At 46.0% G+C, this 25,288-nt stretch overlaps 3 protein-coding genes across 7 annotated transcripts in view; all 3 read right to left on the reverse strand.

The window, feature by feature from the left end:
• Positions 1 to 9,087, reverse strand: part of LOC125686444 (uncharacterized) — a 182,414-nt gene extending 173,327 nt beyond the window's left edge. For 2 of the 4 annotated variants that reach the window (XM_048930426.1, XM_048930424.1), the window contains exon 1: positions 2,663 to 9,087. In XM_048930426.1, the coding sequence (XP_048786383.1) occupies positions 5,195 to 6,097 (903 nt within the window). In that variant the 5' untranslated portion in view covers positions 6,098 to 9,087 and the 3' untranslated portion in view covers positions 2,663 to 5,194. Of the gene's footprint in view, positions 1 to 2,446 lie in introns of all 4 variants that reach the window. The other 2 variants (XM_048930423.1, XM_048930425.1) reach the window with 2 other exon arrangements.
• Positions 1 to 25,288, reverse strand: part of LOC125686402 (uncharacterized) — a 218,178-nt gene that overhangs the window by 163,886 nt on the left and 29,004 nt on the right. The window lies entirely within an intron of this gene.
• Positions 11,402 to 25,288, reverse strand: part of LOC125686449 (ubiquitin-conjugating enzyme E2 R2-like) — a 74,747-nt gene continuing 60,860 nt past the window's right edge. Inside the window, exons 2-5 of one of the 2 annotated variants that reach the window (XM_048930432.1) lie at positions 25,042 to 25,128; positions 17,869 to 17,966; positions 13,384 to 13,518; positions 11,402 to 11,949 (exon numbers count right to left, since the gene is read on the reverse strand). In XM_048930432.1, the coding sequence (XP_048786389.1) occupies positions 11,730 to 11,949; positions 13,384 to 13,518; positions 17,869 to 17,966; positions 25,042 to 25,128 (540 nt within the window). In that variant the 3' untranslated portion in view covers positions 11,402 to 11,729. The remainder of the gene's footprint in view (positions 11,950 to 13,383; positions 13,519 to 17,868; positions 17,967 to 25,041; positions 25,129 to 25,288) is intronic. The other variant, XM_048930433.1, reaches the window with a different exon arrangement.

The raw sequence follows: 25,288 nt of genomic DNA on the forward strand, positions 1-25,288 counted from the left end.
ATATTGGAATACAAGATAACACAATAGATACAATTTAATTGCAATTGAGATTAATAAATCAGACAAGATGAGAGAGAGAGAGTTCCCGGGACCGATTCAAACCTGAAAAGCTTGGAACGGCTAGGAAAGCACCCTCCAGCACCCACTGCAAGGCAGCAAGAGAGCGCCCCCCCCACCCGGAAGGGCCAGATCCCGTGACTTCTGTAATGTACAGGGATAGGTAGCTGGGATTGGGCAGTGACACTTTAATGCCCCGTACACTACATGATGTTTTGATGTGGAATACTGAAACCCAAAAACAAAAAAACAAAAAACAAAAAACATAGAACCATGACAACAACTACTGACTGTTTTCTCTCAGCATTAAATTACCCTGAGGTACACATAGAATGTTCCCATTTTCTTGCATTATCCACCAAGTAAATCCAGGTCCCTGAGCAAAAGCAACCCTACAAGTAGGCTTGTATTTGCCTGAGGCAGTAAAAATCCACGCTGTTTTCACCAGTATGTTATTTACCTGTACTACAGGGACCTTATCCCCTTCTACAGTACATACAAGGCTGGATTGGACAAGGCCGTCTTGATTGGCAGACCCACGAGTACTAACTGACAAAGTGGCATCTGTGGCCAAACCAGCCCATAAACTGTTGACATTCTTGGTGGATAATGCAGGCAATGGATGCTTTTTGGCTTTTAGAATGAATCTTTCTCTGCTCTCAAAGAGATTCAATAGGAAACTTTATCAGTAGTTCAGGTTTCTGTACTGAAAAAAAACACCTGGAAAGTCCAGGCGGACTGCCAATATTCATGGACATTTGAAAATATTCAGGCACTGCTAGTTTGCCTCTATTAAGAAAATAAATAAATAAAAGATACCACTTTCCCACTTAGAACTGTTTCCAGAGGGAGTTGCTAATTCTACAGAACTTGTGATTTTTAAAGTTTTCCAGTCTCTCCCTTGACTTTTTAATGTGTTTTTGAATGCTCATGTGATCATGTTGTCAGTCTCCCGGAATGTACTCCTCACCCATAATATATCATATTATATCATATGAATATATATATCCTATCCATAATATACAGATCAATAACATAAAAAACATCCTATTGTGACGGGCCCAGAGGCTCCATGTATACTAGGTATCGATTATCTCAGAAGGGGGCATTTCAAGGATCCTAAGGGGTATCGATGGGCCTTTGGAATAGCTGCTGTGGACACAGACAACATTAAGCACCTGTCTGTTTTGCCTGGCCTGTCAGAAGATCCGTCTGTTGTGGGGCTGCTGCGAGTAAAAGAGCAACAGGTACCGATTCCTACAAAAACAGTGCACAGGCGGCAGTACCGCACCAACAGGGATTCTTTGCTCCCCATTCATAAGTTAATTCGTCAACTAGAGAGCCAGGGAGTGATCAGCAAAACTCACTCGCCTTTTAACAGCCCCATATGGCCAGTGCGTAAAGCCAGTGGAGAATGGAGGCTGACGGTGGACTACCGTGGCCTGAATGAAGTCACACCCCCACTGAGTGCTGCTGTGCGGGACATGTTAGAACTCCAGTATGAACTGGAGTCAAAAGCAGCCACCACTGACATTGCTAACGCCTTCTTTTCCATTCCTTTGGCCACAGAATGTAGGCCACAGTTTGCTTTCACATAGGGGGGGGTGTTGAATACACCTGGAATCATTTGACCCAGGGGTAGAAACATAGTCCAACCATTTGCCATGGGTTGATCCAAGCTGCAATGGAACAGGACAGCGCTCTCAAGCACTTACAGTACATTGATGACATTATTGTGTGGGGCAACACAGCAAAGGAAGTTTTTGAGAAAGGAGAGAGAAAAATCCAGATCCTATTGCATGCCGGTTTCACTATCAAGTGAAACAAATTGAAAGGATCTGCCCAGGAAATTCAGTTCCTAGGTATAAAGTGGCAAGATGATCGTTGTCACATCCCACAGAATCACAGAATTGTAGGGGTTGGAAGGGACCTCCAGAGATCATCGAGTCCAACCCCCCTGCCAAAGCAGGTTCCCCACAACAGGTCGCACAGGTAGGCATCCAGGCAGGTCTTGAACATCTCCAGAGAAGGAGACTCCACCACCTCCCTGGGCAGCCTGTTCCAGCGCTCCGTCACCTCACTGTAAAGGAGTTCTTGCGCACACTGGTGCAGAACTTCCTATGCTGCAATTTCTGGCCTTTTCCCCCTGTCCTGTCTCCATTCACCACTGGAAAGAGTCCGTCCTCGCCATTCTGCCCCCTCACACCTTAGATATTTATAGACCTGGATCAGGTCCCCTCTCAGTCTTCTTTTCTCAAAGCTGAACAGACCCAGTTCACTCAGCCTTTCCTCATAGGAGAGATGCTCCAGGCCCTTCTCCATCTTTGTGGCCCTCCGCTGGACTCTTTCCAAGAGATCCCTGTCTTTTTTGTACTGGGGAGCCCAGAACTGGACGCAGTACTCCAGATGAGGTCTTACCAGGGCAGAGTAGAGGGGGAGGATCACCTCCCTCGACCTGCTGGCCACACTCCTTTTAATGCATCCCAGAATGCCATTGGCCCTCTTGGCCACAAGGGCACACTGCTGGCTCATGGCCAACCTGTAGTCCACCAGGACACCCAGGTCCCTCTCTGCAGAGCTCCTCTCCAGCAGCTCATCCCCCAACCTGTACTGGTGCATGCAATTATTCCTCCCCAGATGCAAGACTCTACACTTGCTTTTGTTAAACCTCATCCGGTTTTTTTCTGCCCAGCTCTCCAGCCTGTCCAGGTCTCGCTGAATGGCAGCACAGCCTTCAGGCCTGTCAGCCAATCCTCCCAACTTCGTATCATCAGCAAACTTGCCATTATCCCCTCATCAAGGTCATTGAAGAAGATGTTGAACATGACCGGACCCAGCACAGACCCCTGAGGAACACCGCTAGATACAGGCCTCCAACCGGACTCTGCACCACCAACGACGACCCTCTGCGCTCTGCCAGTCAGCCTGTTTTCAACCCACCTCACTGACCACTCGTCTATCCCACACTTCTTCAGCTTTGTTATAAGGATGTCATGGGGGACAGTATCAAATGCCTTGCTGAAATCAAGATAGACTACATCTACCGCTCTTCCCCCATCCACACAGCCAGAGACAACATCATAGAAGGCTACCAGATTGGTCAAGCATGACCTCCCCCTGGTGAACCCGTGCTGACTACTCCTGATAACCTCCTTTTCTTCCAGTTGTCTGGAGATGACATCCAGTACAAGCTGTTCCATCACCTGTTGCCTTTGCTTCGGCAACCTCTGATTAATGTCCCGTCGTGAAGTGCTCAGACAGCCACGGCCAAATCACACGCTTTTATGACATCAATGTGGTGAGCGGCAAAATGCAGTTTATTGCAAGCAACACACTCTTCTTATAGTTGTCCCTTATATCACAGTGCTACCAATCACCCTTGCTACGGTTATCTGTGCCCACTAGACGTGTGGCATGTCTTGTTTTGCCATGTCTCATCATGGTTTCTCATGAGTCAAGGAGCCCCCGCAGAGTCTGATATCTTCCACAGCCCCCCTTTCACGTATTCGCTAACCACACAAGGGGGCCCACACAGATTACGCCTGGTTACGCCTGGTGACCTTGACAGCCCCCGCTTTACGTATTTCGTTGACTACATCTCTAACTTGCGTATTTTGTTAACTACAATCACCTTTCCAGGGACAGAGGTGAGGCTGACTGGCCTATAATTGCCTGGGTCTTCCTTCTTGCCCTTTTTGAAGACCGGAGTGACATTGGCTATCCTCCAGTCTTCAGGCACCTCCCCCGTCCTCCAAGACCTCTCAAAGATAACAGAAAGCGGTTCAACAATCACCTCTGCCAGCTCCCTCAGCTCCCATGGATGCATCCCATCGGGTCCCATGGATTTGTGAACATTGGTGTTGCCTAGGCGCTCTCGGACCACCTCTTCCCTGACTGAAGGGAGGTCTTCCATTCCCCAGATCCTCTCACTAACCTCCAGGGTCTCAGATTCCCGAGGGGGAGCTTTTTCACTGAAGACAGAAGCAAAGAAGGCATTCAGTATCTCTGCCTTCTCGGCATCCCCCGTTACCAGAACACCCCCGTCACTTAGCAGGGGAGCCACATTCTCCCTAGTCTTCCTTTTACTGTTAACATACTTAAAAAAAGCCTTTTTTTATTATCCTTTATCCCCTTTGCCAGATTTAATTCCAGGCGGGCTTTAGTATTCCTCGTCGCATCCCTGCAGGCCCTGACAACATTCCTGTATTCTTCCCAAGTGGTCAGACCCTTTTTCTACATTTCATGGGCCTTCTTCTTTCCCTTGAGTTTGAGCACGAGCTCCTTGCTCATCCACACAGGTCTCCTGCCACCCTTTCCCGATTTCTTCCTCACAGGGACACACCGATCGTGAGCTTGGAAGAAGAGCTGCTTAAATGCCAACCAGTTCTCACAGGCCCCCTTACCTTCTAACACTCTAGCCCACGGGATAGCTCCAAGTAGGTCCTGGAAGAGGTCAAATTTGGCTCTCCTGAAGTCCAGGGTAGCAATCCTACTTTTTGCTTTACTTCTTCCACTCAGGATCTTGAACTCCACCATCTCGTGGTCACTACAACCCATGCTGCCCCCGACCTTTACTTCCCTGACAAGCCCTTCTCTATTAGTGAGAATAAGGTCCAGCAGTACCCCTCTCCTCGTCGATTCCTCCACCACCTTGTCTCGCTCCAATTTATAGGAGAGAGAGGAGGTTCTTTTATTATCTATATACCCGGCGTGAGATTAAGAAGCAACGGTTCAAATGTTGGTCCAACCAGTTTATTACAAATCTTAATCAGGGGAAATGGGGAAGGGGAGAACGGACACTATTATGAATTAGGGTAATGGGGAAAGGGAAGGAGAGCGATAGAAAAGATAGAAAAGAAGAAGCAAGGAGTCTTTATAGGCAGCAAGAAGGAGATAGTCACCACCATGGATCCAGCGAGGTTCGTAGTTCAGTCTTTGATCTTCAGTAGCGGTGGGTCGTCAGGCAGAGTTGTCCTGTTGACAATGACGACGAAGCACGACGAAGCACGACCATGACGATGATGGCCCTTTTTCAATAGTTTCAAAGTAGTTGAGTCAGCTGTCTTTGGAGTGACAGCTCAAATCCAAAGTGGTCGAGTCAGCTCTCCTTTGAGTGGCAGCTTCTGGCTCTGGGATCTCAGCAGAAACTTCCTTTGTTCTTATCTTCCTGGCCTTGCCAGCAGATAAGAGGAAGCAGGGAGGCACCAACTTGTATCTTGCCTTCGCAGGATACAATGGTATCATCCCCCAGTCTTCCATAGCAAACAGGAGTTATTTGGTAACAGGCTAGATCTTCTGCCAGTAAACAGTCCTGAGCGCTATCTTCCGAAGGCAAACAGTTCCAAAGATGTAAAATTGTCCACACAGCGATGTTGATTGCCACACAACATCCATCACTTGCCTCCTCAACAAAATACCTAAGGAAGCAAACTTTGAGCCAGAAAAACAAAGAAGGATTCTCACACACCTGCATCAGAAAGTTGTCTTCAACACATTGCAGGAAGCGTCTAGACCACGCATGCCTGGCCACATTGCTTTTCCAGCAAATATCTGGATAATTGAAGTCCCCCATAAGCACCAGCGCCTGGGATCGTGACGCTGCTTCCAATTGTTTGTGGAAGGCCTCATCAACCTCCTCCTCCTGATCAGGGGGCCTGTAGCACACTCCCACAACAGTGTCAGCCATACCAGCCCGCCCCTTGATTCTCACCCACAAGCTCTCCACTGCTACACCGCTCTCCCCCAGGTGGAGTTCAATACATTCTAGCTGCTCTCTCACATAAAGAGCAACTCCACCACCCCGCCTCGCAGGCCAATCTTTCCTAAAAAGCGCATAGCCCTCCATGACAACATTCCAGTCACGCGAGCTGTCCCACCACGTCTCCGTGATTGCAATTAGATCGTAGCCGTGCGACCGCACGCAGATCTCCAACTCTTCCTGTTTATTTCCCATACTGCGCGCATTAGTGTACAGACACTTCAGGGAAGCAGCATTCCCCTGCCACAATCCATCCCTTTGAACTCCACCCTCATCACCCATCAAGTTCACTTTTGAACCTCAAACTACCCGCACAACCTCAGCAGCCCTCATTTTGTCCCCTTCTCCCTTCTTGCCTAGTTTAAAGACCTTTCAATGAGGCCTGCCAGCTCCTGGGCTAGGATCCTTTTACCCCTTGCAGACAGGTGAGCTCCATCTGCAGCCATCATGCCAGGAGCCGAGTAAATTGTCCCATGGTCAAAAAAACCAAAGTTCTTGTGCCTGCACCAGCCTCTAAGCCATTTATTGATGAGGAGGGTTTTTTTGATCCTCTCAGTGTCCTTCCCCACCACTGAAGGGATAGAAGAGAAGACCACCTGCACTCCCGCACCATCCAGTACCCTCCCCAGACCCTTGAAGTCATTCTTGATAGCCCTTAGGCTTCTCTTGGCAGCATCATCACTGCCAACCTGAACTACCAATAAGGGGTAGTAGTCAGACGGGCGAATAAGCCCAGGCAGCTTTCTAGAGATGTCCCTGACCCGTGCCCTAGGGAGGCAGCACACTTCCCTCCGGGTGGGGTCAGGTCAACATATCGGGCCCTCAGTTCCTTTTAGAAGGGAATCACCTACAACTATCACCCTCCTTTCTTTACCGGAAGAGGCGGTCTTCAAGCGTGGAGCTGACCGCCTCTCTTTAGCAAAGTTCAGAGGCTGTTCCTCCACCTCATTCTCAGCCTCCTCACCCTCTAGTTCCAGGGTTTCAAACCTATTACTTAGAGGCTCCTGAGGAACCGAGGTAGGTCGGGAAGGGCACCGCCTGCGTTGCTGAGGTGGATTCCTCCTCTCCTCTCAAGTCAGCTCTCTCGGTTTGACTACGGCAAGGGAGAGAGTCCACTACAGGCTGGGGGTTGCAATCTCTGCTTGTTTCTCACAGAGAGTTACACCACCAGTCTATCTTCCTCTCGCAGTCTCTAATGGATCTTAACCTCTCCACCTCCTCCCTAAGCTCCACCACAAGGCTGAGCAGCTCCTCCACCTGCTCGCACCTCACGCAGGTGGCATCCCTCCCATCGTCCCCCAGCAGCAGCAGACTCAGGCACTCCCTGCAGCCAGATCACATCCCGACAGATGTGATCGACAAAATCACTGCCATGTCTCTGCCGACTAATAAGAAAGAGACACAATCTTTTCTGGGTGTAGTGGGCTTTTGGAGAATGCATGTTCCAAACTACAGCCTCACTGTAAGCCCCTTTATCATGTGACATGAATGAAGAATGAGTTTACATGGAGTCCTGAGCAGCAGCAGGCTTTTGAGCAGATTAAGCAGGAGATAGCCCGTGCTGTGGCCCTAGGGCCAGTACGGATGGAACAGGATGTGAAGAACATCCTCTATACTGCTGCTGGAGAGAACGGTCCCACTTGGAGTTTGTGGCAAAGAGCCTCAGGAGAGATCCGAGGCCGACCCCTGGGATTCTGGAGTCGGGCATACAGAGGGTCTGAAGAGCGCTACACTCCAACTGAGAAGGAGATCTTGGCTGCATATGAGGGGGTTCAGGCTGCTTCTGAAGTAATGGGCACTGAAATGCAGCTCCTTCTGGCAACTCGACTGCCAGTGCTGAACTAGATGTTCAAGGGAAAGGTTGCCTCCACCCATCATGCTACTGATGCCACTTGGAGTAAGTGGATTGCACTGATTTCTGAATGAGCTCGAATAGGGAACCTCAGCCGTCCAGGAATCCTAGAGATGATCATGGACTGGCCTGAAGGCAAAGAAGTATCACGTGCTAAAGAGGCCCCACCATACAATGAACTACCGGGGAATGAAAAGAAATATGCCCTGTTCACAGATGGATTGTGTCGTATTGTGGGAAAGCATCGCAGATGGAAAGCTGCTGTGTGGAGCCCCACACGACAAGTTGCAGAGGCCACTGAAGGGAAAGGAGAATCAAGGCAATGTGCAGAGGTAAAGGCTGTCCAACTGGCCTTAGATGTCGCTGAACGGGAGAGGTGGCCAATGCTCTATCTTTACACTGACTCATGGATGGTGGCAAATGCCTTATGGGGGTGGTTACAGCAGTGGGAGCAAAATAACTGGCAAAGAAGGGGTAAACCTATTTGGGCTGCCGAACTGTGGAAAGACATTGCTGCCCGAACAAAGAATATGGTTGTGAAGGTGTGCCATGTAGATGCTCATGTGTCCAAGAGTAGGGCTACTGAAGAACAGCAAAATAACCACCAGGTAGATTGAGCTGCCAAAATTGAGGTGGCTCAAATAGACTTGGACTGGAAACACAAGAGTGAATTATTTCACCCTTCTATATTTAAGCATTGGCAGAAGTATTTGGCAGAAGCCACCTAGTTGTTCAACAGTCTGGGGTCTATCAATTGCGATGATCCTACCCAATTCAGCTCCCTACATACTGTACAGGCAGATAAGGTTCCTGTAGTACATGTAAAGAGCATGTTGGGAAAAGCAGTTTGGGTCTTTCCCGCTTCTGGAAAGGATAAACCTTTACATGGTACTCTTTTTGCCCAACGACCTGGGTCCACTTAGTGGGTGATGGAGAAAAATGGGAACATTCAATGTGTACCACAAGGGAACTTGATGTGCAGTCAGTAATTCCATGTATATATATATGCGTGTGTGTGTTTAATGCTTGTTGATTATTGTTTGTTTCTATATATTAAGCATGATGTAGTGACGTGGAATAAGGGTGGAATGTCAAGGTTTTATGATTTTTGGTTTTTGGTATTCCACATCATAACATCATGTAGTGCACTGGGGATCATAGTGTTAATGCTTCAGGTCTGGGTACCTGTCCCAGAAGCGAATAAGAACTATATCCCCCATATGACTGTTCACTGATCTATTACTGTTTCAGCTCAGAGGGAAAAGACAATAATGTGCAGATCACTTTCCCTGACCTTTTTTCGTCGTCTGGCTCGTCTCTGTTGCAGGTGCCATCTCACCTGTGCATTGGAATAAGGCCTTCAACTTTTGGACACTCTCATTATATTTGATTTATTAGCTCCTTATCTTAATTGGGTCATTTTTCTTTCCTTCTCTCCGAAAGGGGAGAAAGGGGCTCCCTTGCCCTGTTGTGGTTAAAACTGCAACACATGCAAATAAACAGCTCAATTAAGAGAGACCTAACAGTACATGGCTACTTATTTCACATTTTTTATTAGATGACAGATGTGCAGAAAAGGCAATAATATTACTACTGATGAGGAATACAACATAAAAATGCATCAGTTAATGCTTTCTGGAAAATTATACTGAAGAAAAAAGGGAAACAGCTGGGATTTCAGCAAGAAAGAAATCTAGTGTATCCCCTCATTTCAGAATGGTTGAAAACCACATTTGAAGGGGGATTGTAGTTGCAAATATAAGTGTTAACATGGACTGAGACAAGAGAAAAGGATTAAGAAAAAAACCCACAGAATACACAGATCAGGTAAACATTTTTCTTCCATCTCTTAAATAGCTTCAAAAACAAACTGAATTATGAAATTATTTAAAAAAAAAACAAAAACAGCAAGTCAACAAGGAATGAGAGAGAAGGGGGAAGAGAAATTAGTTTGGGTAATTGTAGGAGCTCTCAGATTTTTTATTTTTTTTTCCTTTAAAAAGGTTATTAGAAGAATCATGATAATCTTACAACATCACACTTGAAAATATATAGTGAAGACAGGCAAAAGTACAAGGGAGATCTGAGAGGTGCAGTATCCTCACTTCAAACTAGGCCAGCAGCACATCCAGCACTACACCACACTGTTCACTTTGCGGGCAGGAGGGGAAGATGATCAGAAACTGCACTAACACAGACCAATTGGATACTACGAAAGCAGGAAACCTCAGAGATAAGGTGCCACCACCAGGGCTGTTTTCAGCCTGCACATCACCATGGAAACTGTCACAGTGCCCACCTCCCTAGCAGCTGCAAGACCACCCAGGCACTGATTGGTGCAGTGTTTTGCAAACATTAACCTTGCTACCTCTGGTACACATTGCTGCACATGTAGCATTGCCAGCTTTCCTCCCCTCTGCATCTGTTCCAGGGACATATCCACAGGCCCTGGAGCCTCACTGTAGTAGAAAGCTTGCTCCCACTACCACACTGCAGTTGGTTCAGTACCATTGAGAATCATTGAGACAGATGAAGCAGGACACAAACAAACACCAAAGGCAGTAATTCTCATCAGGGCAGCCTCCTCTATAAGGAGTGGGAGGGGAGGGTCTCAGCCCTCAGGGGCAACACGCAGTGCCAGGGCTCAGCAGGCAAAGGCAGGACAGGTGCCAATCAAGATATCATTCCAAAGGTGAATTCAGGCCACTGCACCACAGCCAATCTTGACCACCACATCACGGAAGGGTCAGGGTGCTAAGAAAGAGGATCCTGCAGAAGAATACATACAGGATGGCCCTGCCCAAGGGAGAGCTGTGAGCTCCACCAATACTCCCAAAAACATGCAAGGGCACCAGCTGAGGCACACTGTTGAGAAGTTTGATAAACCCTTCCACTGGTTTTCCCAGGGGCTGCCAACAAGGTAGGGGAGAGCCCACTACACATGCAGCCATCCCAGGTCCAGGGCAGGCAACACCAAAGGGAGCTCTGACTTCTGCCTGCCCCACAGAGCCCACATACAGTACATTTGCACTTACCTACACATAATGTACACAAGCAAGAGTAAAAAAGGCTCAAGGCAGCACTGGATTCAGGCTGCAGGAAGCTTGGCTGCTAGTGAGAATGGGGGTAGGAAACCATCAGAGAAATCCTTGCCAAAAGCAAGGTTGAGATAAAAGCTGGCCACAGAAGACAGCCATCACAGCAGCGAGATGCATGTCTGCTCTCCATCTGGAGAGAGGCAACAAGTCTCAGCAGCATGGGTAAACTAGACATTTTATTTTCTAATCCTGACAGTCTGGGAAAAATAAATAAATAGCAACCTAGGGTTGTACAGGTATGAAGTTTTAAGTGTTTAGTAGAGGGTTCATAGGACAAGCATTTTTCAGAGATAAAGCTAATTGCGCCCTCTGGGGCTCCAAGGGCCAGCTATTTCCTATCTTCAGCAAGCTAAAAAAAGGAATATTGTACCTTTCAGTAACATCCCACCAATTCAACAGACAGTATTTACACTCCCTACCTCACACCTTAAAAACAAACAAACAAAAAAAACCCACAAAACAAGCTATCACCACAAAGGTAAATGAATGTACACATGCTATTACTGTAAACAGAGCAGCTAAACCTCAGCAATTTGCATTTACTAGGGAGGAAAAAATCCACACAAAGCAGAATTTGAGCTCCTCAAAAACCCAGTACCCACTGGGTTTGTTCCAGCTTTAAATACATTAAACATCTCAATGCAAGACTGTATTTAATTCAATAATCTAAACACAAGCAAATCTGTTTCGTTGTATTTCATAAAGTGAAAAGGAGTTTCTTTTTAAAAAAGAAATAATACAGTGATGAAAAGATTAAGAATGCAAGACTTCAGACATTCTGTGAAGAGGCTCTGAAAAGTCCATAAAAAAGGAGCAAACAGATCCATACAACAGGAGACAGCAGGAGACAAAAGTTTTTTGATCCCTTCCCCCTCAACACACTTTTTTGCTGGACTGCTGCTAGGTTACTGCTGCTCCCTTCTGGCCTGAGTTGGCAGGGCAGTAGAACCGCATAGAGAGCAGGTCACGACTCCTCATTGCCAGAATCATCGTCATCATAACAATCAGCATCCTCCTCTTCCTCATCTTCCTCATCAATGTCATCATCATACAAGTCGTCATAAAGCAAATCTGAACTGTTGTCATTGGAAGGCACTTTAGTTTTGATGCAGTACTCTGCCAGCGTAGTGGGGACCTTCACACCATCCTTTTCCGCCTCAGCTTTGGTAGCCAAAACCTGTTTCCTGCAGGAGGAGGACAGAACACCATGACCGGGGTACGTGTGCAGCTCCCCACTGCTCAGTGGCCCCCAGCCCAAAACTCCTGGTAGCATACAGCTAGAAGAGTTGCTTCACCCACCACTCATGTCTGGAAGAGGTACTGCCACCAGCAGCAAGAGATTTCATTCTCATAGCCCCAAGTCTGGAAGTACTCCAAGTTTGCAGCATGTATACTTCCAGCAACATATGAAGCCAGTTATTGTACAGGACTCTGCATTAGAGGTCTGACAGAGCTCAGAGCAAGTTTCATTACATTAACTGTCTTGCTAGAGAAGGGCTGTTCAAAGATCTCTCAAGATGACTTACTGAGCTGGTTTCAGAGATACTATCCCACAGCCTTCAGTGGTGGAGGAAGCTATCCCAGTATGCCCAATACCAGGATTTCCACAAGTATTTGGCACCTCTCAGCTCCCACGAGATGGTGAGGGCAGCAGGAGTGTGGGGCTGCACCCTGGGGCACAGCTGTAACCCTGACACTGTCTTGTTGGCCCCCAGATACAAGCACTGCTGTCAGCTCAGGACAGAGGGGCTGGGCTGCAGCTGGCAGTGCCCCCTCTTGCTGACCCCTTCATCCTGAGCTCCTGCTTGTGGAATAAATTCAGCTCTGCCAAAGTCAATGGAGCTGGCAGGGACTAAGACAACCTCCAGTGAAGCTCTCCACATAGTTCAGGTCAGCAGCCACCCTGCTTAGCTCCAACCTATATCCTGCATGCCCAGCTAGCTGAGTCAATGCTGATGTGCTTTTTTTCTGCCAGACAAGTGTGGCAGCAGCCACTGCAGTAGAGGCTGCTCATTTATGGTTCCAAGCCACCCTGGCTCATGTTTATATTGTCTTCCAACAGCACCTGATAAACCGTGAACTTCTGAGCAAAGGAGAGTCAAGACTGAACAGTGCTTCAAGCTAATCAAACCCCAAGCTTTGCAAACACTTGCCAAATCCTGCTGATAGTCCTTCAAACTAGAGGGACAAGATTATGATTCATGAGTGCATTAAGCACAGAATTAGAAGGTTGCAGTCAATTTGAATAATTTCCCAAGCAATGCAGGCAGTGTTTTTAAAGGCAAGTACAAAGTTTAACTGTGATTTATGAGCAGCCAATAGGTTTTGCAGTGCATCATTCCAGATTAATCTGCAAAAAAAAAAACAACAAAAAAAAAAAACGAAAACCACACCACTACAACAACTCAAATACAGATCAGCCTGATCCTTCTGCTCCAGAAGTCTGCACCAATTCTTTGCTGAAAAACCTATGTAAACCAGACACCTGGACTTGAAATAAGATTCTAAAATTCATTTACAAATAACCAACCACAGAGAATCTGTTTTCAGCAAGTTCTACAAGTAGTCTGTATTGTAGGGTGCAAAGCAGGAGGCTGGTAGCACACAGCAAAACTTACCTTATGATTTCAGCATACTCCTTGTCTTTTCCTTTACTATCCCTCCATTTTCTGAACATGACTGATGCATCCACATTGGCAGGAGAGAACGTGTTGGGCTCATTAAGCAGAGAGATTACACTCAGTAAGATAGTCCTGAAAAAGGTAACCACAACAGTAGGGTCAGAGTGAAAGTACTCATGGATTCTGCTGACAACTTTAGGCAATGCATCAGAAAGGCATCAAAGTGAATTGTTTGAAGGCAAAACTTAAGCTAAAGATAACTGACTAGTAATTGATGTGAATGCAGGTATTTATCAGTTTCAGACCACATCTGTCAGCACAGGAAAGATGATGCAATACAGATCTTAAGGACCTGATTTGACTACAGACAGCACTCCAAAACATCTAGAAGCAAAAATCATGAAGATATTTGGGTGGGGACACTACAACACCAAATGGAGGACACTACTAGCTTGGAAGCATTTCTGAAGATTAACTAGTTTGGAATCTTCCAGCTACCACGCCCAAGGGTTCCCAGACTGAACTGCAGAGGCCTTTCCTGTGCTACCTCATCCAAGAGCTTGTATCCTAGCAAGAAGCAGAGGAGCACAAGTGCAGAGTGGGAGTGCAAAGCCAAGTGCACTCCAGCACCTGGCCCATCACTTCTGTTCATGTGTCTGTGATGGGGTAGCCAGCAGAGCTCAGCTCAGGCTAGATTTCACCTAATCCATGTTGCCTGGGGATGGTGCAGGGCTAGAAACATGCTTGGTGAGCCTGTTCCTGTCAACATTCAGCTTCCCAGCAGAAAGTTGGACTCTGCCTGTCCTACATAGCAAGGAGGACCACTGCATGTCCCTCTAAATAGCAAGGGGACCACTGCAACCCAAGGCCCTTGACCAAACTGCTGTCTTCACTACCCTGCTGGGAGCTCAAAGGCTGGAGCTTCAGCCAGATATCACCTCTCCTCATCCTGTGTATCTCCAAGGCTACTAAAGCAGCATGCACGGCAATGGGAAAGCAATGCAGATGCCTTTCAACACCCAGGCAAGCCACCAATTGTCCACCAGGTTCTGGCTGCCTGTCATCAGCAAAACCAGCACAAGCCAGTTATGTAACTCCAGGTGGCAGCTTTCCTGGACTTCTAGCAACAGCACTGAGCTAGCTGGGTGTCGTGGCTTTATGATTTTTGTTTTTGGTATTCCACATCATCACATAATGTAGTGCTGTCATGGTTCTATGTTTTTTTGTTTTTGTTTTGTTTTTTTATGGCTTCAGTATTCCACATCAAAACATCATGTAGTGTACGGGGCATTAAAGTGTCACTGCCCCAATTCCAAGTACCTATCCCTGTACATGACAGAAGTCACGGGATCTGGCCCTTCCGGGTGGGGGGGGTGCTCTCTTGCTGCCTTGCAGTGGGTGCTGGAGGGTGCTTTCCTAGCCTTTCCAAGCTTTTCAGGTTTGAATCGGTCCCAGGAACTCTCTCTCTCTTATCTTGTCTGATTTATTCATCTCAATTTCCATTAAATTGTATATATTGTGTTATTTTGTATTCCAATATTATAGTAAAATAAGTTTTCCTCCATAGATTGTTGCCGCTGTTTTTTTTTCCTCCCTTCCTTCCTTCCCATTTTTGTGGGACTGGGGTGGGGGGGGAGGGCAGAGGCCTGTCGCCCCTGTCACGGACATAGATTGATCTGGTCAACTCCGTGACAAGTGCACTGGGAGTCTCAGAAGAGATGTACTACAGCTCCCAGAAGACTTCACTGTTCTATTTACATTTTCCAGTCAGTGGGAAAGATAAAACTGACCAGAAGTCATGAGACTAGCTCTTTGCTCCCTGGCAGATCAGAGTAAGAACCTTGGTTTTCAGAAACTCTATCATTTATTTGATTTCTTAGCTTCAATCTCAATTAACTTGTATTTCTGCTATTATAATTAATAAACTAAGTTTGTTTTCCTCCTCAGATCACTGCCACTGGTGGTTTTTTTTTCCTCGTTTTTTTCCCCCCTTTTGTTCCCTCTCCCCCTTCCCTCCCTCCTTTTGGGCTAGCGGGCCTGCTTGTCCCCCTGTCAAAGACAAAGATAGATCTAGAGATAACCTTGACACTGGGTACATCCCTCTGCAAGCACTCAATGAGAACCAACACCATCTCTCTTGCTCAGCTCCTGCTCCCGTGTTTCCTATGAACCTCCGCACTGGCAAGAGCTTTCAGTTTAAACGGAAGGAAAGAACAGAGACAAGTAATAGGTCTTGAAACACAGCAGTGCATAGCAACTGATCTACTAAACTTGATAAAGGAAACTAGTCACATTGATTTAGATGTGAATTCAGAGCAGTACATACTGAGCATATCTAACAAATCACATAACTGAGATACTATTCTAGGAAATGCTTGGCCATTCAGATGCTTAGCTTCTTGAAAGGTTTTGAAACTAAACACTTGTGTCTGGTCAGACTGCTCAGCACAGTTATCAGGAGTCTTCTACAATTTGTTTTCCAAAGGATATAATCAGATCTGGAAAAAGTGATAGGAAAGTTCATATTTACTGTTAAAAAAAAAAAAATGCTTGACACCTTTAGAAGTGGAAGCACAAGTGTTCTCAAAGATGAAGAATGTCCCCCCCCCCAACCATAGTCACCTGTAGTAAACTGTCAATAATCAGCAAGATTTACAAAATTAATCAACAGAAGAGGAAGCCCAGGCTATGCATGCAGCTCATTACACACACACACACACACTCCCCTCATGCACCTTCAGTCCTGCTGCCTCTGATCTGACAGACACTGGAGCCTTGCAAAGCCAGATGGGATTCCAGCAGGAAGTGTTTATGCAGCACTTAACCCAATGGGTGACACCAGGAGTGGGCTAGAAGTTAAGGACAAGTTTCATTTCTGCTTGCCAATGCATCTGAGGAATGTTTTCTCCCCAAATGTTACCCTTAAGCCAATACGTTCCAAGAGAGTAAGCACCAAAAACTGCACCACAGTAAGAAAAAGCAGCAATCAGAACTAGCAAGATAAATTTCATGTCAAGCCTCGTACTGTATATAATTAAATAGTCAAATAGTTTGTGCGATCTAAATTAATGCTCTAAGCTATTTCTTAGCTATGATTTGAGGCTTGTCATCTAGTTGTAACAACTGGAGGAGATAACCTATCAAATGTATGAAAAAACAGTTTAATAGCCATATGAACAGAAGAACAACTGAATGTTCAGCAATACATAATTTAAAATACTATTTAAGATACTTAAAATAAAAAAACAATTCTGAACTATAACTTTCGAAAAATTGCTTCATACATTTGTACTTGGGACAGATTGATTAGATAACATTTACCTTAAACTTTTAAGGTAAAATTCTCAGCCCTTTATGACTTTACACAGCTAAGACACACCATCTCTTGAACCTTTTTAACTTTTAAGTAGTATGCTCTGGGAGCATCATAATAACAACATCAGTTGTTATTATTTTCTGACTGTTACAATTCCTAGTTTCCTGCCACATTAGTTACAGTTCAGCACTTTGCAGTTACCCCATTCCAAGGGTCAAGAATTCAGTACACTCTCCCTCTCATCTCTGCTTTGACAAAGGCTCTTTTCAAAGGAATTTAATGAATCCAAGTTAGATAAAAGCAGAATCAAACTATCAGAGAACTCTTCAAAATGCTGCATTCCCTCACAGGGAAGGAGATCCCTAGCTGGATCTACCAATTAAAAAAAAGAGAGATTTAAAATTAAGGAATTAACACACAACAATTCTGAAAACAATTCCTGTGTGATACTGGAAAAATTTAGGGGCAATTATTTTAACCTTATTTAGATAATGAATCGCACTAAATAGTCAAAACAGAAGTATCAGAGTTCAGTTTTTCTACTACATCACTCCTGCTGCATGTCAGTGATTTGCTATTTGATACTTGTGTTACCAGTTCCTTATTGGCAGTGTCTTGAAAGTAGAATGAAATCCAGTTGATGTTTTAAAAAAATTAACATGTTAGCCTTGAATTGCTCTGCTACTTAACCTTGTTTTTGGTAGCAAGAGAACTACCTAGCTAACAGGTCAAGACACCACCCTACAGGACAGGAAATATGAACATGTAATTAGAAGAACTGTAGGAAGGATGACACACAGAATTACTCCTGCTGGGCCTGAATACTCAAAGATGTTATTTTCTTCTATTGGTATCTTTGAAGAATTTGGATAACTTAAGTGTAGGATAACATTGCCTAGAAAAGCTAAATCATTTGAGATAGTTTTCTTTAAGAACATTAAAACAGGAAAGAAGGCTCTAAATTATTAATAAAATGTCAGAACACACAACACTCTAGTATCTTCAGACAGCTTGGTAACTCTAGCACTGATTTAAGCGCTAAAGAAAAAAGCAAACTTCACATCTTAAATTTCCTTCCAAATCTTTTCCTAGCACAGGCTTTAGTCTAGGAGATAAACAACAGGCCTTTGAGGTCAGCTTTGTACATCATTGGTCCACACTGTTACCTGACATTTTGAGTAGGGTTCCACCTCTCCGATGGCAGCTCTCCACTTTGTGGATCATCTACAGGTGGATGAAGAATGGAAATACACACATCTCCATTCTGAAAGACAGAAATTAAAGTTGAGAATAGCCCAGCTCAAGGTAAAAGTCTAATGACTCAGCTTCATCTCTAGCTATGTTCAAGTGGCTCAGCCTTAAACAATCCAAACACCAATAAAAACATGCAGGAACTGCTAACAGTTCTCAATTCTTCCTAGATTTGCTATATTAATATGTTCAAAAGCTTCTCTTGCTTAGAGAGTTAGTCTGCAAATTGATACTGTAGAGAAACTGTTGTTAGGTCATGTCTTGAACAGGTGATTGAACACCAGGTAAAGAGGTGTGGCTGGCCCAGGGAGCACAAGCAAATTGCTTGCAACTGTGCTCACCATGTGACCAGAAGAGGTGAACCCAGAGTGGAGCCACCCTAGACTAGGGTCCTAGGGCCAGCCATGGAAGAAAGTATTTTGTGGACTTAGGCTGTTTTCTAGGAAGAAGTACTAGCATATCCAAAGAACTCCTTTAATTTTGGGGTGTGGTTTTTTTTTTGTTTTGTTTTTTTGTGTTGATTTTTTTGTTGTTGTTGTTGTTGTTGTTTTAATATGATTATTGGCCTATGTGTGAGTACTTTGCCTGGTATTGCTGTGAGAATCCTTCTTTGTTTTTTTGGCTCAATGCTTGCTTCCTGAGGTATTTCTTGTGATAAGACTGAGTGATTTGTTGAGGAGGCAACTAATGGGTGCTAACCGTGTGACAATGGATATCCCTTTGGGAACATTTGAAAGCCCCTTCCTCCAGAGCTGCTTGCTCTGTAGAAGAGTGGATGAGAGTGCTCAGGAGTGTTTCCTGGCGGAACATCTGGCCTGCGACTAAACAGCTCCAGCTAGGTGTGGGAAAATTGGGGAACGATACCATCGTGTTCTGTGAGAAACAGGATGCAGATGGGCATCCCTGCTCCCTCTTATCTGCTGGCAAGGCCAGGAAGATGGGAACAAAGGAGTTTCTGCTGAGATCCCAGAGCCAGAAGCTGCCACTCAAAGGAGAGCTGACTCAACCACTTTGGATTTGAGCTGTCACTCTAAAGACAGTTGACTCGACCAGTCTGAAACTATTGAAAAGGGGCCATCATCACCATGGTCGTCATCGTGCTTCGTCGTTGTCAACAGAACAACTCTGCCTGACGACCCACCACTACTGAAGATCAAAGACTGAACTACGAACCTCGCTGGATCCATGGTGGTGACTATGTCCCTCTTGCTGCCTATAAAGACTCCTAACTTCTTTTCTATCGCCCTCCTTCCCTTCCCCATTATGCTAATTCATAATAGTGTCCGTCCTCCCCTTCCCCATTTCCCTGATTAAGATTTGTAATAAACTGTTCGGACCAACATTTGAACCATTGTTTCTTAATCTCACGCCGGGTATATAGATAATAAAAGAACCTCCTCTCCCTCCTATAAATTGGAGCGAGACAATTGCCAAGAACCTGTCAGAAGCAATTTTGCTTCTTCATGAGCAGAACAGATACAAAACAATCTCAGGCCAAGAGGTTTAAAAGAACATAACAAAACAGTCAAAAATAGTAGTAAAGTCACAGGAAAGTAATTTAGTCTCTAGACAGCGCATATTACCATAGTTATAGAAATGAACTTTAGTCGTGTGAGACCTAAAGCAGGATTAACTTCCCCCCTCCCAGTGGTAACTGAGTTAACTACAGGAATCTTTACATCCAAGGATTTTGCATTCTATCCTAGCTCAGGTATCAAAACAGTACTTCTCCATGGATATACAGAGGTTGAACAGATGCTAGGCAGGCTTAGGCTGTTTCCTGTAAGACAGCTGTTTGAAATATCGAGTGAAAAAGCAGGAGATGCTCTCCAAAGGTTTCACTGAAAATCCCTTTCAGTATGCCAGAGGAAGAATACTTTGGCAGCATGAGAAAGCCATATAGCCACATACTCCTCAATATATGTGGTGACTAATGCCTACCATTTATAAAAACTAACAAGTCTGTAAAACCTACTCTTTCAGCAACAGCATCCTGACAAGATAGCTTTGTAAGAGTACTATAGCAGTATTCCCCACAGCTGATATTACCCAGCAAAGCTGACTTCAGGCTCATAGAGTCTGAGGAGTGCCTTTGTGTAGGCTAGGGTGAAGGTGCAGATAGGCCCAGGGCAAGATAACAGACAGTGCTTTCCCAGGCCCTGATGGTTTACTGCCTCTTGCAGCTAGCTAGGGAATTACTTACAAGTTCCCAGAGGCATCCTACACCTTTAGGTGGCACAGCCCCAACTGATAGGCAGCACTCATGCTGTCTGTTGTCACTGACCTAAGGTCACAGAATCACAGAACTGTAGGGGTTGGAAGGGACCTCCAGAGATCATCGAGTCCAACCCCCCTGCCAAAGCAGGTTCCCTACAGTAGGTCGCACAGGTAGGCGTCCAGGCAGGTCTTGAACATCTCCAGAGAAGGAGACTCCACCACCTCCCTGGGCAGCCTGTTCCAGTGCTCCGTCACCTCACTGTAAAGAAGTTCTTGCGCATGTTTGTGCGGAACTTCCTATGCTGCAGTTTGCAGCCGTTTCCCCTTGTCCTATCTCCACTCACCACTGAAAAGAGTCCATTCTGCCCCCCACACCTTAGATATTTATAGACCTGGATCAGGTCCCCTCTCAGTCTCCTTTTCTCAAGGCTGAACAGACCCAGTTCACTCAGCCTTTCTTCATAGGGGAGATGCTCCAGGCCCTTCTCCATCTTCGTGGCCCTCCGCTGGACTCTTTCCAAGAAATCCCTGTCTTTTTTGTACTGGGGAGCCCAGAACTGGACGCAGTACTCCAGATGAGGTCTTACCAGGGCAGAGTAGAGGGGGAGGATCACCTCCTTTGACCTGCTGGCCACGTTCTTTTTAATGCACCCCAGTAAGCCATTGGCCTTTTTGGCCACAAGGGCACACTGGTGGCTCATGGCCAACCTGTAGTCCACCAGGACACCCAGGTCCCTTTCCGCAGAGCTCCCCTCCAGCAGCTCATCCCCCAACCTGTACTGGTGCATGCAATTATTCCTCCCCAGATGCAAGACTCTACACTTGCTTTTGTTAAACCTCATCCGGTTTTTTTCTGCCCAGCTCTCCAGCCTGTCCAGGTCTCGCTGAATGGCAGCACAGCCTTCAGGCATGTCAGCCAATCCTCCCAACTTCGTATCATCAGCAAACTTGCTGAGGGTGGCCATTATCCCCTCAGCAAGGTCATTGATGAAGATGTTGAACAAGACCGGACCCAGCACAGACCCCTGAGGAACACCGCTGGTTACAGGCCTCCAACCGGACTCTGCACCACCAACAACGACCCTCTGCGCTCTGCCAGTCAGCCAGTTCTCAACCCACCTCACTGTCCACTCATCTATCCCACACTTCCTCAGCTTTGTTATAAGGATGTCATGGGGGACAGTATCAAATGCCTTGCTGAAATCAAGGTAGACTACATCCACTGCTCTCCCCCTATCCACCCAGCCAGAGACAACATCATAGAAGGCTACCAGGTTGGTCAAGCACGACCTCCCCCTTGTGAACCCGTGCTGACTACTCCTTTACAGGAGTACAGGTTGATCATCTGAACAAGAGAATCAGCTTTGTTCAAGAGTGCAAACTGGGAGTTCCCTAAGTGCTAGGTCTCAGCTGCATCCTAAGGACCCTCCCAACACTGCTCTACTCATGTGAGTCAAACTACAAAGCAGCGCTGCTCACAGCAATAGCACCTGTGCTTTTGAGCCCTAGCCAGTGATCACAGCTACAGATAGCAACAGTTCACCTGAAGTCTCCCCAAATATTTCAGCTCACCATGATTAACAATGACATTTCACTTAGTCAAATGAGATTCTAATTCAACATTGGAGGCTTGTGATCCATATCCAGAATTCACTCACTGAACCTGCCAAGTATGCCATTTTAACAAGCCAGCATCATTTTGAAGCAGTTTTTTAATGAAGAACATAACTACAAAAAGCAAAGTAGCATTGGAGTTGCTGAGTACCCAAGCATACGCTTATGTTTGTGGAACAGTTTGCTCACAGAATCACAGAATCACCAAGGTTGGAAAAGACCTTCAAGATCATCCAGTCCAACCATCCACCTATCACCAATAGTACTGACTGAACCATATCCCTCAACACAAAATCCAAACGTTCCTTGAACACCTCCAGGGTCGGTGACTCCACCACCTCCCTGGGCAGCCCATTCCACTGCCAGACCACTCTTTCAGAGAAGCAGTATTTCCTAACGTCTGGCCTGAATCTCCCCTGGCACAGCTTGAAACCATTCCCTCTGGTCCTATCACCAGTTACATGAGAGAAGAGGCTGACCCCCAGCTCACTACAGCCTCCCTTCAGGTAGTTAGAGAGCAATAAGGTCTCCCCTGAGCCTCTTCTTCTCCAGGCTGAACATTCCCAGCTCCTTCAGTAGCTCCTCATAAGCCCTGTGCTCCAGACCCCTCACCAGCTTTGTTGCCCTTCTTTGAACCCGCTCCAGGGCCTCAATGTCTTTCTTGCAGTGAGGGGCCCAAAACTGGATGAGGTGCAGCCTCACCAGAGCTGAGTACAGGGGACAATCACTGCCCTGTTCCTGCTGGCAACACCGTTCCTGATGCAAGCCAAGATGCCATTGGCCTTCTTGGCCACCCGGGCACACTGCTGGTCCATGTTCAGCCGAGCATCAATCAATATTCCCAGGTCCATTTCCTCTTCCAGCCACTCCGCCCCAAGCCTGTAGTGTTGCCTGGGGTTGTTGCGGCCAAAGTGCAGGACCCGGCATTTGTTATAAGGTGGTTTCTTTTTTTAAGGACTCCAAAAAACTTGTGAAATCCATACATATTTTTATTATCATTTTAAGATGAAAATTAATCTTACTCAAGTGTCCTGGTTTCATCTGGGACAGAGTTGATTTTCCCTTCATAGTGTCTGGTATGATGCTATGTTTTGGATTTAGGAAAAAAACAATGTTGATAACATGCCCAAGTTTTAGATGTTGCTGAGCAATGCTGCACAGAGCCAAGGACGTTTCAGTTTTTCAGCTTCTTATACTGTTCCACCAGTGAGGGGGTTGGGGGGGCCAAGGAGATGGGAGGGGACAGAACCAGGACAGCTGACATAAACTGGCCAAAGGGATATTCCATACCATATGGCCTTGTGAAAAACTATAAAATTGGGGAGTTGGCTGGGGGGGCAACCACTTGGAGACTAGCTGAGCATCAATCAGTAGGAGGTGAACACTGCATTGCACGTCACTTGTTTCATGTATTATTATAATTACTTTTACCTTTATTTTCCTCCTCCTTTTCTGTCTTAGTAAATAGTTTTTATCTCAACCCACAAGTTCTACTTTTTTTTTTTTTTCTGATATTCTCTCCCATCACTGGGGTATATGTATGCACAAACAACTGCATGACATTTAGCTACCTGCTGGGTTAAACCACAGCATAAAGTGAAGCTATGATTACAGCCTATTCTGGCTTAATTCATCATTTCCTCTAGTTTACACAGTTTCTCCTTTAAATACCTCCCAGGAAAATGTAGTGCTGCTGATCAGAAGAAAGCACTGCAGCACTTGGGGGAAGTTCCTCACATCATCAGGTAAGCAGCATGTAGGCCAACAAATATTTTACAATATAAAAATAAAGAGGGAAGCAAGGATTTTAGATTTCTTTTTTGCAATGATCAATGTTATGTGTTTGAGAATTTGTTGATTAATGGTTCTATGTCCAAGTGGAGGCTGGTTAGGAGCAGCATCCCCCAGGGCTCTGTCTTGGGACCGGCGCTCTTTGACATCTTTAGCAGTGACGGCAATGACAGAATCGAGTGCACCCTCAGCAAGTTTGCTGATGACACCAAGCTGAGTGGTGCGGTTGACACGGTGGAAGGAAGGGATGCCATTCAGAGGGACCTCAACAGGCTGGAAAGGTGGGCCCATGTGAACCTGATGAGGTTCAACACAGCACAGTGCAAGGTTTTACACTTGGGCCGGAGGAATCGCAGGCATCCATACAGACTGGAAGGAGCGGTCCTTGAGAGCAGCCCTGCAGAGAAGGACCTGGGGGTCCTGATAGATGAAAAGCTGAACATGAGCCAGCAGTGTGCTCTTGCAGCTCAGAAACCAAATGGCATCCTGGGCTCCATCAGCAGAGGGGTGGCCAGCAGGGACAGGGAGGTGATTGTCCCCCTCTGCTCTGCTCCTGTGAGGCCCCATCTGCAGTGCTGTGTCCAGGTCTGGAGCCCCCAGCACAAGAAAGACAGGGAGCTGATGGAGAGGGTCCAGAGGAGCCACAGAGATGATCAGGGGACTGGAGCACCTCCCCTACGAGGACAGGCTGAGGGAGCTGGGCTTGTTCAGCATGGAGAAAAGAAGCTGCGGGGTGACCTCATGGCAGCCTTTCAGTACCTAAAGGGAGCCTACAAACAGGAGGGGAATTGACTCTTGGAAAGGGGAGATAACAGCAGAACAAGGGGAGATCAGCAGAAGATTTTAGGGATCATTGTAGTCAAAGGGAGGGTTCACCCTATATATGTTTTTGAAAGATAAATACATCATCCGCCATTGTTCGTATTTGCCAGAGTGGTGCGGTTTAACCTGGCAAGCAGCTAAAGAATAACAAGGTTGGAAATGACCTGCAAGATCACCTAGTCCAACTCCCATCACCATTGCCACCACAAGCACAAACCAGATCTCACAGCTCCTCATCCAGACTTCTCTTGAACACTGCCAGGGACAGCGACTCCACCACCTCCCTGGGCATTCCAGTGCCTGACCACTCTCTGAGAGAAAAAGTTTTGCCTTATGTCCAACCTAAACCTCCTCTAGAACAACTTGCAGCAATTTCCTTGGGCAGCTGAGGCTGCCTGCTGAACTTGCCAGTGAGAGAAAGGTTCCATCCCTGCCTACAAGACCAGCATTTCCTACAGGTCTTAGGAATTAACTGCTCAACCATGAAGCTAACATTTAACACAAACAGCTAACCGCTTCAGTTATGGCTTAGAGTTATTTAGTATCATCAATATTTCTTTAAGTTAAGGAACTAGAAAGCCTTCCCTCATGCCTGAGAAAAACTCTTTTTCTATCTAATTTTTTCTCAATATAAGAAACCTTACCTCATAAATGTTGGGGTGCCACATTTTGGTTAGAAATCTGAAGGTAGGTGGTGAATATGGGTAGTCAATAGGAAATTTAATGTGAGCCTGGAAAAAGCAAAATATAGTCAGAAAACAGAACAAAAGAAGATCAACAAGCTATTGTTACAGGGAAAAAGCAGAAAATTATTTCAATTAAGGCCATTAAACAATTCATTTTATGTATCAGTGTCCATGCAGAACCACAATACAACCTTGTACAATTCCT

This window comes from Lagopus muta, chromosome W (assembly GCF_023343835.1).
Source record: "Lagopus muta isolate bLagMut1 chromosome W, bLagMut1 primary, whole genome shotgun sequence".
In the NCBI taxonomy this organism is placed as follows: domain Eukaryota; kingdom Metazoa; phylum Chordata; class Aves; order Galliformes; family Phasianidae; genus Lagopus; species Lagopus muta.